The sequence below is a fragment of the Cryptotermes secundus genome, unplaced genomic scaffold, assembly GCF_002891405.2.
Source record: "Cryptotermes secundus unplaced genomic scaffold, Csec_1.0 scaffold599, whole genome shotgun sequence".
NCBI lineage: Eukaryota > Metazoa > Arthropoda > Insecta > Blattodea > Kalotermitidae > Cryptotermes > Cryptotermes secundus.
In genome coordinates this window covers 714867-730431 of record NW_019730109.1, presented here as the reverse complement: position 1 = coordinate 730431, position 15565 = coordinate 714867, and the positions used below count along the sequence as shown (strand labels likewise).

Below are 15565 nucleotides of genomic sequence, written 5' to 3'. Positions count from 1 at the left end.
TCACGCGATCTTGCCCCGGCCGACTTTTTTTGTTTCCTCGAATGAAAAGAGACATGAAAGAAAAAACGACGGAGGCGCTGTCAAGCATCTCAAAAGATGAATTTAGACAGTGTTTTGAAAAATGGAATAAAAGCCTAGACAAGTGTATTAGTGTAAGTGGAGAGTACTTTGAAGGGGATTGAAGGTTTGTGCTTAAAATTTGAATAAATAAGTTAAAAAAAATAAGTTCAGTTTCTTTTGGGTACCCCCTCGTACAGTATCATTTAACTGAAAACAGACACTAAACGAGGGAGAACCTTAAGTTAAATATTAAATGGGGGTTTCACTGATCTACCCAAACTGAGTTTATCAGAATCGTCACCAGAAGGCACCAGTCATGGTAGCCAAGCGATTTAAGGCACGTAGTGTCTTCGCTCGCTCAGAAGCCAAGATCATGGGTTCGAACCCCACACAAGGCATGGATGTTTGGTGTGTGTGTGTGTGTGCGTTTATTCTGTGTTTATGTTGTCATGTGTTTAGGTAGAGGCCTTGCAAAGAGCTGATAACCCATCCAAAGAGTTCTACTGTCTGTAAAAATGATCAATGAAACTGAGAAATGAGCCCTATGCTCCAAAGTGGGAGTGAGGGGAAAAAATCACCAGATGGTGATGAATAAGATATTTCCAAGATAACCACTACCTGACTGAATACCTGGAACATCTTGTATTAACGTTTTATATAAATAATCTTCAGTACAACCAGTTTATATGCACAACAGCAACTTTCAGCAGAGTTAGCTAAAACAGGCACATAATACTGATGTAGTAAGGGAGAGCAACAGCCTGTAAAGTACACTACCTAATTTACCTGGAAGATGAACAGTGTTGAATTTACAGAAGCCTTCTTGGACAAGGTCAAAGATAAGAGAGAGAGAGATCTGACCTCTGGCAATCACTGGTCATCTCAATTTCAGTGCAGTTTCTCATCTCTGAAGTCACTTTCATGAGACCAGAATGGTCCCTTAACAATGACAGAAAGTTCAACTGGACAGGATAATGGAAAACCACAAACTCAAATTCTTGCCACTGTTATGAAGTGTCAAAAAAGAACATAATTTGGGAAATATCATTTATGTGGAATTTCTTGCATCTGAAGGTTTGCTATGAATGGGTAACACATCCTTAGAGTATGCCAAAGGTAATATAACATTTTCATCTAATGGGAAACCTCATGTCTGTGCTGAAATCACAGGTATTTATAGTGAGATCTTGATTACATAGTCTTACCGTGCGGAGATGTTGATGGTGTGCAAATCCTTGTGGTTTTGATGTCTACTTTTGCAACCATAGTGACACCTATTCCACAACAAGAAGTGATAAGACACAATTTTATGTTAAAGCATGTTACCCCATGAAGGCTTTAAATGAAACCCTACCTGGTTTTGCAGTATTATCTTAGCTCCTTTGGTGTATACCAAAGTATAAAATGCATTCTTTGGCGAAAGAAAGACCATGGAAGACCATAGGACTGCCAGTTGTTGATGACAAGACAAAATACAAGCATAGTCTAAGCATGAGCTTAGAAACATCCCAGAGATGTGGTATGACTGGACAGAATGTCTGACCATATCTTGGAGGTGATGTTGATTGATGATGGTTTAAGCAGTTCAGATTTATTGTACTCTGTACCTCATCAGTCCATATCAGCAGATTATTATCAAAATATCAAAACTTCTTCCAGGATTTAATCTTGTAGAAGGGGGAGTGTCTTTTATGAAAAGTATGATCTTCTGGGATGTAACACTGTAGTTCACAGACAACCCAGCATTTTGAAGCAGTGCATCTCATCCATCTTCAGGGTTGAAGAGTGAGCCAAACAAGAAATGTGACAGACGCAAGTGGCAAGCAGAGCGAATGGTGCATACCGTGGGCATTCAGGCCTGATACAGGCAAGCCATATTATCAAAGGAACTGTAAGGGAGCCAATGGAAGAGTGACCATTGTCTGTAAGCGGACTCTGTCAGAGCCAATGGGAGCATAGGAAATGGTACTTCAGCTGGGACCTGAAAAGGGACAGTTGTATGCTGAGTGAAGTTAGAAGTGGAGATAAGTCTTATGTATGATGTCTAGAGTAGAGTCTGAGCAGGGATAATCGGAGCAAGAGAGTTGAAAGAACCAAAAATCCAAAAGGGTGTGGTAATAAGCTGCTGCCAAAATGGCCAGGGAAGACTAGAAGATGGGTGCCCTGAAAATGACTGTGTGCACAGGGCAAACCACATGGTAGAACCATGTCACAAGAAACCTACAAGAGAGTCCTTTTGCATTCCTTCACACAGAAGCTGAGACGTTTCCATGACTTACCAATTTTCTGGACAATAATACACACTTTATTCCACAGAAAATTTAGCCTAAAATTCCTGTCTTATGTTCCAAAGGTACAGAAGAATGACCTTTAAAGCAAACTCAGTTTCATCCTGCTTGCTGGAAAGAACACACATGATGATCGTGTGACTGATGATTATCACCAAGAAATAGTGCAGTCATTGTTAAATTTGTTATCCTGTCAAAATGTGTACAAACAGAAGAGGATTTCATACCTTGTATGTTCAATATTAAATGCAATTCACTATGTCAAAAAGCATGGAAACTGGGCAGCCAAATTACATTTTGCTCCTTCAACAACTGAGAAAATATGTGAATGGAGAAAGCAAATGGAGTACAGAAATTAGACCAGAACAAACACACTTTTTTTATATGCATGCTATAGAACAGCCTCAACTAGAAGTGAAAAAATAGCTACCATCATACAAACAATGGAAGTTCCATGTCTACAAAAATGACACTATTTGGAGCAAGGTGGTGGGCAGCTGCATATGCTTCATGATTTTTCTGGTAAAAATTCTTGGTACTACAGATTTATGAAGAGGCATGGCTTCAGCATATGTCCTTGAACTAGGACAGCACAAAAGATTTCAGCCAACTAAAAACCCAAAATTTTTTAGTTTCAGAAATTTTATTGCTGCAAGGGAGAAATGATTTCAGCTTGGTCAGATCGGCAACATGGACAAAGTTGCTTTAACTTTCAGTGTTCCATCAAACAGGACATAAAAGGTGCTGAATGGATCACGTTTAAAACTTCTGGCCATAAGAGAACACATTACACTGCCATATTAGTGAGTTGTGCTGATGGGACAAAACTGCCTATATTGTTAATATTGAAACAAAAAACAAAGGTAAAATTTTGTGAGGAATTCTTTTGCACGTTCATTTTAAAGGATGGATAGACAAAAATGGACTGAAGTCATGGCTAGAGAGAGTATGGGCAAAACATCCAGGTGGCATACTGAAGAAGCCAGCCCTTCTAGTGTGTGACCAGTGTAGGGCACACACAACAGAGGCAATATAAAGGGCAGTTAAGGAATTAGACATGCAATTAGCTGTGACTCTACGAGGTATTAGTAGCCCGTTGCAGCCACTGGATGTCTTGTTTAAGAAATTATTCAAAGCATTCATACATAAGGAGTGGACCAAATGGATGGAGGTACCAATCATGATTTGACACTAACAGGACAAATGAAGCAGCCAGCTGTATCACAGGTTTGCTAATGGATAAAATATTCATGGGTCAGTGAAACATGAGAAAATTGTGAAGTCTTTCAAGATGTATAGTATTAGCAGTGCCCCTGATGTTATTTGAAAGAAGAAAGTGAAAGTCCCTACACTAACATTAGTGACAATAATGATTATTTTTTTGTGATTCTATGAGTATGACCAGGAAAAACTTAATGCTGCCTTGGTGTTTCATTTAGTACGGTCCAGAAAATATGGTACTTAAACAGACGCCATCCTCCCTGTTCACATTGTTAGGATGGAGCTCGGTCTCACTTGTCTCCCTGATAATATTGAGCCCATCCCATCTTTGTTCATTTTTAAAATGTGTTAATTTCGTCTTACTCTGTTTTTATTACTTTTTTCCAAGATATATAATGTTAAGTACTGTAATTTAATGCCTTATAATTTTGATTTTTCAGATTCCATAAAAAGCTCTCTTGAACGGCTAAAAAAAGCAACTCTAGTTACTTATATGTCTTTGGATATGATTATGAAACATTCTATGTTCAGCTGACCAACCAATAGCCTAATAGCTATGAATGTTAAAAATACCTGATCTGTGATTACAAAGGCATAGATGTACGTTTGTTTTAATGTTTATTGGTACTGTTGCAGAAACAAAGGCATGTCATGATGTGAAAGATATCTTGGAGAAACTAAAAGTAAAAGCAGTTACAAAGATTCGGACATTTCTGTTGGACCACGTATATAAGTTCCGCAAGCCGATGACTAACTACCAGGTGTTCCAGAACACACTGCTCAAGCACAAGTGAGTTCATACAATAATACTCTTATATCTTCAAACAACATTTGTTTCAGTGAGGCTAGCCCATGTAACTACAACTGAGATCTGTGTATAACAGTGTGCTACCTGTAGTTTCTATGGAAATTAAATAAATTTTAAAATTAATAAATTACATTACTTAAAGTTACTGACAAATACCTTTGATCAACACTGTTATCAGTCATAACGCAGTAGGCTGGTTTAGTGGTAATGCTATAGACTTGTATTTGAGAAGTGCGCAGTTTGAATCTTGACCAACCGAAGCTATCATAAGGTTAATCATGGTTTTCCTCAGGCTCTCCAGGCAGATGGTAGGATAAAACCTTGCTTCCTTCCAGTTCAGTATTCATCAGTCATAGTTCAGATGCTGAAAGTGATGTAACATAGCAAAAACATGTAAGCCACCTAGTAAAATTTCCTCACATTATATCCACAATATATACGTATATGTGTATTTGTCTGGGTCAAGTTCTCCCTGTGCTTAACTACGCACTAAGCACTATGCCATAAAGATGTACGGGGGGAGTGGATGTATAGACCCAGGTTTTCTTGCTGCACTAGTTGGAGGTGAGTGGTCAGCTTCATGCCCCGGTTGCTTTATCCCCAGGGAAAGCGCCCCTGGTACCCATTGGATAGGAGGGTGGGTGGGCCCCAGAACCAGTCTGGACAACATAGAGAACTGAAAATTCTTGCCTCCACTGGGACTTGAACTCCAATCCCTTGGACATTCAGTCTGTAGCCAGTCACTATACTGAACACATTACCCCAACTCCTATGTGTCTGGGTGGTATTTTTTGTTTGAGTGTGTGAGTGTATGTGAATCTGCAATTTAGCATAGGAGAGGATAGAGTGTAGTTAAAATTGTATATTTCTTATTGCAGGTATTTATTTAAAATCAGAAAGCGCTATATGTAGGAAGGCTTATTTTCATAATGCAAAATTAACTTACGAAGCCAGATCTGTATGTGTTTTCTTTTGTGTGAGGACCAGATTTAAGGTGAAAATTGCTTTGCTATCAGAAAAGTAGAGCATCATGGTTTTCATCTTGGATTCCATAATTTAAACTCTTTTCAGTCTCAGAACCTCAAGATTTATCCTCTCAAGACTGGTATTTAGTTTGTGTTATGCCGGAAGACCCGGTTACTTTTTTATTTTTATTTTCAAATGATCGGACCTTCCAGCAGTCTTCCTGAAGGGTTTTAGCAAATTTCTCTCCCCCTCATTTTCATGGTGAGCACTCAGGTTTAATAGTCCATTTTGGAATATACTTTCTTTATGTTGTTTAGTCAAGTTTTGCACCACTATGCCTATGTTAATGTTCATTTGCTTGTCCAGACAATGAAGTGATGACCAGTCTTCACGTTTGTTGTCACAAGTTGTTGGATAGCCATATCTTTCTCCTGCTACATCATCTCTTCCATCTAGAAATCACTTAACCCACATATGAACCAGTGTTCTACACATTTTTCTTTCTTCATAAATTCTCTAATGCACTGTAAACATCAGTGCCATATTATTCCAATTTCACTAAAAATTTAATATTGATTATCTGTTTTAACATTTTTTTTTCCACAAAATGACAACACTCCACCAACAAAACACAGTTGGTTATTGCTTGAATAATGAATTTCTATATTCATGTTATATTATTTGGAATTTATGAATCCCAGTGACCTATTGACACAAAGCTGCTGAACCATGTAGTCATATAACTCACCAGTGTTGCCAATTTCTATACAAAAACAACTGTCAGTTCCTGTATGGTTGTTGTGTATCAGAAACGGCAATAGGACATGAAGTGAGAAAATAATGCCATGTTATTGGTCTTAACTGAAATTCTAGAACAGTAAAATATCACATATTTACAGGTTCTTATTTGAATTTGTAATGTCAAATGAGCAGAGTGTAGCGCAAGAGGTGTGCAGTGAGTATGTGGATACAATGAGCAAGATCTATTACTCATATTTCAAGTCCTATTCATCACGGCTTGCCAAGTTACGTTACGAAGAAGCAGCAACAAAAGATGATCTTATGGGCATTGAGGATATGGGAGCATCACGTGGCAGTGGACTCTTTTATAAAACACCTCTGAAGCACAAGAGTACTGTGTTCACAATTGGCAGCCGTGGAGATGTGCTGAGTGCACAACTGGAGGCTCCTGTAATTGTGCCTCATGCTGCACATAAGACTGAGAACAGGGTGAGTGTTAGTTTATATAAAGATATGCTGATGATATAGCTGGAAGCTCCTGTCATTGTGCCTCATGCCGCACTGGAGGTGTTGGTGTTTGTCAGCTTATTCTATTCAAATTAGTTTTGTATTCTAATGGAGGTATGTGATTCAAATCCTGGCAAAGTCAGGCTGCTGTAATGTTTCCTGTGAATTACCTTATCATGAGCAGGGGGTGGGAGGAGAAAACCTGATGGAGGGATGCGGTCATAGTGTTGTAGTTTCAACTTATATTTTACTTTTTGTTGCAGTACCCTTTTGAAGCACTGTTTCGCAGTGAACAGTATACCTTGGTAGATAACGCTTGCCGGGAATATCTGTTCTTGGCTGAATTCTTCAAGGTACAAGGCAAACAAGCTCTGGCTCTCTTCAATCAGATATTTGGCAAAACAATGAACTTGTTAGTGGTGAGTTGTCATGCATTATGTTATATTTGTCAGTTAAATATGATAACAGATATCTGTAAACTGTAAATGAGTATGTACATGAAGAAATTAAGGTGATAATGATAGCCAGTAAATGTTTTTATGGCATATACACACAAATTAAATCTTGATTATCCTTTCTGAAGACTAAAGTAACTAATATAAACCACAATGAGACATGTTTTGGACTATGTATGAGAAGTATCAACCCTGACAATGATGGAGGAAAGGTCCCTGGATATAAGACAAATTCTGATTATTTGTTGGGTGAAGCACTGTTTTATTTGAAGTTTGGGACTGCTAGAGGACTAATTTTAGAAAGAGAATGTGTAAGAGACCATGAATAGCCATGGTGCAAGGTTCATTTATTGCCCACCCTTTCAATCCAATTTGATCTCTGGGGTTGTGGATGGTGGACACTGATGAAATATATACAATGATGAACTGTATGGTCTGTGTAATGAACCTGGGATCTCCAAACTTACTCAGTAATTAATGGACTGAATTTAATTGACCATCCTGTAAGAATGGAGGATTTTTTTATTGCTAGTGGGGTGGGACTAAGTCCCTTGTACTGTGGCCACTTCTGGCCTACTGTACCAGCCCCAGATGATAGGTGAGGGTGATTGTGGAGCAATTGGTGGAATGAAGATTGGCAGGGGAAACCGAAGTACTCGGAGAAAACCTGCCCTAGCATCACTTTGACCACCACAAATGCCACTTGATCAGACCCAGGATTGAACCCAGGCCGCCGCAGTGGAAAGCCAGTGACTAATCACTTGAGATATGGCGCAGTCTATTAGAGCGCTTTAAGAAGAATGGAGGATAGTCATCCAGCAAATAAAGTGTTAAAATTGACATCAGAAGGAAGAAGAGAGATTGGAAGGCCAAAGTTATGATGGGTAGACAGTGTGGATCAGGATATAAATATTGTTGGAGAAGGAAACTGGATATCTGTAGCCAAGGTTCATTGTGTGCAGTGGTGCCAGCAATGATGTAAATGAGGGCATCTGAAATTGTTACTTTCCATATAAGTGCATGCCGTTTTCATTTAATGGCCACGTATTAGTATGTTGCACAGTAAGTCACTGCATTGATTGTTGTGCCTTGTTGCATCATGCCTGAGCAAAATGCCTCTAATGATCCCAAAACACTGTAAACATCACTTTGCCAGTGGACCTCACACATTTGAACATTTCTGATCATGGGGAACTGAGGCGTTTATGTTCCATGTTGGCACATTTTTGTCTCCAGGGCATAGTGATGAACCCATGTTGTCTCCTCTGACAATGCACTCAAGAAATTCTTGACCACTGAAAGAATATCACTGCAAAAATGACAGAGCACAAGCACCTCATTTCTTGTGGTCTTAACATTAGTGCTTGCACAGTGTGGGGACACATTGTTAAACCCAAAGTTCTGAATGATTATGACAATAGTTCAGTGTGACAGATTCATGTCATGTTGCAGTTCACTTTCTGTAAGCCTTCTCTTCCTGCATATCACATATTCCATGAGCAAACAATTGCTTGCAGTTCTTGCTGATATGGGTCTGGCCCTGTTCATAGTTCTCTGTACTGCCTGTTCAATCTTGGAATTCTGCATGCCATTTCACTATACTGTGCCAACTCATAACACCTTCACCTTATACTTTCATGAGTTGGCAGTGATTTTCTGCCACTTGCACATTTCTTGCATTCAAAAATCACCAAAATACAGCATGGACTTCATTCCGTTTCAGTCAAGTAGCCATGTTCAGCTACTTGTACACACAGTACACCGCAGATGGTGGGCTAATCTATGTTGTGTTACCAGGAGTGATTAACAAATCCTTCTGACATACCTCTGCAGTAAGTGGGTTATGGCAGTTTACCCTCCTCTGAAGTTTTCTAATTCTAAATATCTCAACAACCTGATAAAATCGGTGCTGTATACAATTTACAGTCACCTTTAAGATGATGTATGAATTTGAAAACATGTAAGTTACTAGAAATACCTGGTCTTCACTTAAAATGTGGTTGATCTTGTGAATATCACAGTGAACAGTAAGTAAAACTCAAAGGAAGAATCATTCATATTCATTCAAGTTTACTCATATAATTACAAGAAAAATAAAAGGCTGGGAATGATTCAGATTGTATCCAGAAACTGCACGGAAATACATGCACACTGCCTAAACAGCCATGGCTACCATGATATTGGCAAGAATATGAAGAGTAATTTGTCATATTATCATTTAACAGAGTGACCATAGATGGGGTTTGGACTGGTAATTGGATTTACTGAACTCTCACAGATCCGTGGCTATAGCTAATTATAACAGTTTCACTAATTCACACACTTTATAGAGTTCACTAGCACACACACTTAGCCTGCTATCTTCACCAGTCTTCTGGTAATGGCTTCCAATGGTGGACGTTCCCCTGCCTCTGAGTTCCTGAACTGTGCCTGGCCTCAGCTACCAGCTTCTAATAGCAACAGCTCACAACTGCACCGTAGCAGGCCTCTAACTCACTTGCTCACTCAATCCACTGACTTTTCCTGCTTATAACATCTCTGCACAGACCACACAGAAAACACTGTTCCTTTGTTGCAGTGGAACCATTACTTAAGAACGGCTTATTTTGTGGCCACTGCCTAGCAACAGGTCTGTATGCTAAAATATCTTTTTGGTGTTCCTTGATCTATAGTAATAAAAACAATACTTACATTCCAGCCATATGTTTCTTATATTTAATCAAAATTACATTAGTTCCTGTATCTTCCCTTCTCTCTGTTAAAAGAATGTCTTAAAACAGAAACACTATCATATTATTTCTTTGTTTACAATTAATTCATAATTATTTGGTTCAATTTTATATGCAGAAAAACCTTGAGACATTCACACAAGATTGTTATGATGCTATTGCACTCTTCTTATGTGTACATCTTATAATGAGATACCAACTAATGTGCCACAAACGAGCAGTACCAGCTCTGGATCAGTATTGGAAAACTCTCCAGGCTGTTATATGGCCTCGGTATGTATTTAATGTAATGAAAAATAAGCATATTTATAATCTATGATCAATTATGAATTTTGTTTTATCAAACATCATAGCATACTGATTAGCATTCCAGCTGTATATACAGAAGGCACTCACTCAATATGAACTGAGATTTTTCATGGTTTTCCTTGGTCCTCCAGCTGCTTACACATCATTCATAGTCATCCTTCTGTCATTTGACTCTATATTACCCATGCAGTTGATAACCAAGGAACAAATAGGTTCAGATGATGTCAGGTGAGAAGCATTGAATATTGTGCAAAATCAGTGATATTCCATCATGAATCAGTAGAGATGGTAAAAATGTTAAAGTCTTATATATATATACATGATATATGAATGGCAGTCAAATGAGAACGGGTCAGAAGCCAAAACACATTAAACAACATTTTTTACCTCAAAAGTAATCTCCAGAACTGTTAATACATTTATCCCACTGGGAGATAAGATGGTCAGTGCCTTCCTTGAAACAGCTTGTGGGCTGTCTGTGGAACCACATCTTTACCCAGCCACACACATCTTTGTCTGATGCAAACTGATGACCATGAATGTCTCTCTTCAGGTGTCCAAAAATGTGAAAATCACATGGGGAGAGATCTGGGCTGTAGGGGGCATGTTGAAGCACTTCCCAACCAAATCTCTGTAGTGTATTCCTCACAGAGTTGGCAGTGTGGGGGCACGCAATATCAAGAAGAAGGATAATGTCGTTTGATAGCATTCCAGGGCGTTTTGGCTTTATGACATGTCTCAGTTTCTGCAAAGTGTCTTCATAGCACTGTGCACTGATTGTGGCCCCATCCTCAAGAAATTCGTCAAGCAGAGGGCCCTTGCAGTTGAAGAAGAATGTTGTCATCATCACTTTACCAGAACTTATGTGTACAGCTTTGGATTTCTTCGGTGGGGGAGAATTCACATGTTTCCACTGTTGGCTCTGCCATTTGCTCTCAGGGTCAAAATGGTGGCACCAAGTTTCGTCCCCAGTGGCAATACAGGACACAAAAGCATACTCTTCCTCATGGTATCATTGCAAGTGACCCAGTGATGCAGCCATTCTCTGAGTCTTCTGTTCCTCCACGAGTTGATGTGGAACCCACTGTGCGCAGATTTTGTGGTACAGCAGGTGTTTTGTCACAATGGCATGTACGGAACCGCTTCCATTACTGATGTTGGATGATCACACGTAGCGCTAACCTTACTTCCAGCACAGTAAACAAACGACCAGTGTGCAAAGGTATGTCACTGTGCATTCTCGAGTCCCCAACAGATGTTTGTACCATAAGCAAATTCCAGTGTTACCAACTTGTGCGCCGTGTGAGGTTTGCGTGGTGACCCGTTTTCATTTGACTGCCCCTTATACAGGGTTTGTCCGGAAAGTAATGCAATTTGTTTTTTCCCGCTGCTGCTCCTCCTGGTCACAGCACGTTCGGGCCGGTTGGGAAAGGGGGGGGACATAGCTTCACAACGCTTCCAAGCTCAGTTTGCTCTGAGCTCTGGGAGCGTCAGGATCACTGTTTCTGTAAACCTCCTGTTAGTGCCTGTGTCATGACGCGCAATGGAGAAAACTAGCGAACAACGCTACGCAATCAAGTTCTGTGCTAAACTGAAAAGCCTCGCTGACACCCACCAAATGATTCAGGAAGCTTATGGGGACTCTGCTCTCTCCTATTCTCAAGTCTCCATGTGGTTGAAGTTGTTTAAAAATGGTCGGGAAGAGGTGGAGGATGACCCCCGCTCTGGATGGCTGTCAGCCAGCAAAAGTGACAAAAATGTGTCTCGTGTTCATGATCTTCTAATTACCGATCATCGAATGAGTGTTCGGATGATAGCATAGACTCTCAGTATTCCAAGAACCACTGTGCATGACATCGTTACCGACAATTTGCACATGCGGAAAGTGTGCGCGCCAAGTTGGTCCCCAAATTGTTGACTGGCGACCACAAGAACAACTGAGTGACGATCGTGAGTGAACTTTTGGAATGTGTGCAAAACAAACCTGATTTTTTGGACAGTGTCATTACCGGCGACGAAATATGGGCCTTTGAGTACGACCTCGAGACAAAGGTCCAAATGGCACACCTCGGAGTCCTCTCATCCCAAGAAGGCAAGAATGAGCAAATCGAAAGTGAAAACCATGCTCATTTCTTCTTTGATGCCAAGGGTGTGGTCCGCAAAGAATTCGTACTCCAAGGGCAGATAGTCAATGCTACCTACTACGTGGAAGTGCTCGACAGATTAAGAAACAGGGTCGTCCGCACTCGAAAGGATATCGCTGCTACCTGGCAGCTGCACCACAACAACGCTCCCAGCCACACCGCTCTGCGCATCCTGGAGAGCCCTTCTACAATCGTGACCTGGCTCCGGCAGACTTCTTTTCGTTCCCGAGGATCAAGACCGCCCTGAAAGGAACCCGTTTTGGAACCATTGAAGCGATCCAAACTGCCGTGACAAAGGATCTAAACGAGGTCCCTGTCGATGCCTTCCAGGATGCGTACTGTCCATGGAAAAGTCGCTGGCAAGTGTGTGGATGCCCAAAGGGAGTACTTTGAAGAATTTTAAACATCTGTAACGATATCTTGAATAAATTTTTGTTTTATGAACTTAATTGCATTACTTTCCGGACAAACCCTGTACATATATGGTCTGTTCAGAGTGGAGGGGCCTTTTGTCAGTTGCTTAGAGATAAGGATACAGAAAGATTTGTTATCTTCTCCCTTAGACATTTGCACTTTATATAGTTTATCTAGCAACCAACACTCTCCACCTGCCCCGTCTTTCCTCAAGTTCCTCTGTTTCTTCCCATGGCGTTCCTCTTCATCTTTATGACATCCCTTCCTATTGCCTCTTGGTTGATTTCCTTTCAGTTTCATATTCACATACTTCTTTGGGATCTGACATTGCTCATTCTTAAATCATGCATATCACATCTTTTTCTGTTAATTAAACTACAAATTCTAATTTTTATATGGTAATGCAGTATGATTTAGCTAACAGTGATTGCCCATTTCCATTCCATTTGTTCATATGTATTTGTAGAAATGGCCATCTGTAAAACATGGAAGTTTCAGCATTGCATCCAGAGAGGATGAGTTTAGTTGTTCTGTCTCCATCACCTTTTGGATTATGGATAGTGTTTCATCATTAAACATGTCTCCAATTTCAAACTCACCAGAGAGTAATTCTGTTGATTCCAAATCCTTAATCTTATTGACGAAGTGGTCTGAATTCTTCATGAAGGCAGAAGGTTCTGCAGAACACTGGTACTCATGTATGAGACTACAAAGTGTCATAACCCAAGAAGACTACTTTATAAATTTCACATGGCAAATTTGTTATATTGAACTCCTGAGACTGTATCAGCTGCATTATATTGTTTCAGGTTTGAATACATCTTCAGTTTGAACATTCAAAGTGTGAAAGACTGTGACCCAAAAAAATTCAGTAAGGAAATGGGACCACACTATGTAAGTTGCATTGTACCCATACATGATGATAAATGTAAAGTTATCCCAGTGCCTAGGCATCATACCATAAAGCTGTATAAGGATAGTGGTGATTAAGCTCCACAGATTCACAAGCTCATCACTAAATGGAGGTGAGTCATCACCTTCATGTTAGAACCATGGAGAGGTGGACCCAAAAGTTAGACTGGTCATAAAAGTAAAGAGAAAATTCTATTCCTGCCAGGAATCAAACACTAGTCTCCTGGCATGTAGCCAAGTAGTTTGCTGAATGATCTGCCCAAGCTTTTATTATGTTAATAAGGCAGGCAGACTGTTAAAGTAATCAAATAACATATTTGGGATGTTGCAACTGATGAAGTGCTTTGGTGAACATAGTGGACAATGCCTATCTATTTCTTCACCTGAAATTATGGATAGATGACATAGATATTACTGGTATATGATGAATGGGGCTTGAACGTTTGCAGCAGCCTACCAAAACGCACAGATGAACAGCGATTTAATGATCATCCACCTTTACTGTCCAGGAAAAAGGATTTTAAATCTCCTGGTACTAAGTGATTGGTGACCATATATTATTTTACAGTAATGGCATTAGCATTAAAAACTGCAACACTAGGCCAGCTGTTCCGTGAATATGCGACACACAGTCAGTAGTGTTATATTTTACAAATTTCTCTTAGAATTTGATATTCATATGGTGCAGATCACACGGCGATATGCTGAGTTTAGTGCAGCTCTGGTAGGGATTAGTGAGAGTTTTCCTTCAGAGTTGGTGAGCCGGCTATTGGCAGAACTGCAAGAGGAAGTTGAGTGCTTCATCCTACGCATGGCAGCAGTCTTTCCACAACGCAAAGAACAGCTTATTTTCCTCATCAACAATTATGACATGGTGCTTGGAATTCTCATGGTAAGACATAGTGTGTTCAAGCCTTTCATTGTAATTATTAGCCAACTCCAAGATTCAAGGCATTATTTGAACAACTGATTAATGTTTTAACTGGTCTAAAAATTGTTTTTATGGAACCCAAAGGTTCATCACTATATCTGTAAGATTCATTTTAATATTCCAACATATGCACTGAGGTTTCCCAAGTGGTCCCTTCCTTTGATGTTATGCAACAGCTGAACATTCTTATGGATTTCTCATTTTCCCTGCATCCCACTCATTTCTATTCTTGATTTAATCACCCCAACAATATTAGCTAAGGGTAATAATTATGAAACTCCTCATTATGCAGTCTTCTCTGTCATTTACTTCTTTACTTCCTCTTCTTTAGTCCTTATATATTCTCTGCATTTTCTTCTCAAGCACCCTCAAGCTATACACCTTCACACCCACATAAAACAAATTATATGGTTGTATATTTCAGTGTTTATGTTTTTAGATAGGCCACACAAGGAGGTAAACTTTAAATGAATAAAATCTTATATAAACTAAACACTAAAGGAAAGACCATAAACTGCAAATATTAAAAAACAGAGGAAGGAGGGAATTTCAAATCACTCCTCACTGCAGTGTGGGGACCAGATTTTAACTCAGGTGTAACAGTTTTTCATCCAGAAATAAGGAATTATAATTTTAAATCTTCCAGCATTTTGGGGCTGGTGGTCATATTGTAACGTGGGGGGTTATGGTATTAATATTAAAAAATGCAATGCTCAGCCATATGGACCATGCACATGCCTCTGATGTAGTTCGGCACATGGGCAGTAAAGATTAAATGTTTCAAGTGCATAAGAATATTACAGGTTTCCAGTCATGTTGGTCGCTGAATGTAGGGGTTAATAGGTATTTCAGTATCAAACAGAATCAACAGTACAAACTACGTGGGGCAATCCAAAAGTTTCAGAAATTTGAATTTTGCGCGCGAATGGTTATGAATACATCGAAATACCGCTAGGTGTCTCCTCACACATCCTTCTTGAATTGGTGTGGCAAGCGGCGTCGAGTTGAGTGGTTGGGTTTATTGTTGGTGAACGTATTTCCATTGTTGTGTTTCCATGAGTTTGCGGTTTTGCGATGGCT

The 15565-nt window shown here is 39.7% G+C and overlaps 1 protein-coding gene across 2 annotated transcripts in view; it reads left to right on the top strand.

Annotated features, from left to right (window-relative positions):
- Positions 1–15565, top strand: part of LOC111866184 (vacuolar protein sorting-associated protein 52 homolog) — a 25836-nt gene that overhangs the window by 7464 nt on the left and 2807 nt on the right. For both annotated transcript variants that reach the window (XM_023854881.2, XM_023854880.2), the window contains 6 exons: positions 4206–4359; positions 6243–6573; positions 6855–7010; positions 9894–10048; positions 13452–13536; positions 14243–14446. In XM_023854881.2, the coding sequence (XP_023710649.1) occupies positions 4206–4359; positions 6243–6573; positions 6855–7010; positions 9894–10048; positions 13452–13536; positions 14243–14446 (1085 nt within the window). The remainder of the gene's footprint in view (positions 1–4205; positions 4360–6242; positions 6574–6854; positions 7011–9893; positions 10049–13451; positions 13537–14242; positions 14447–15565) is intronic.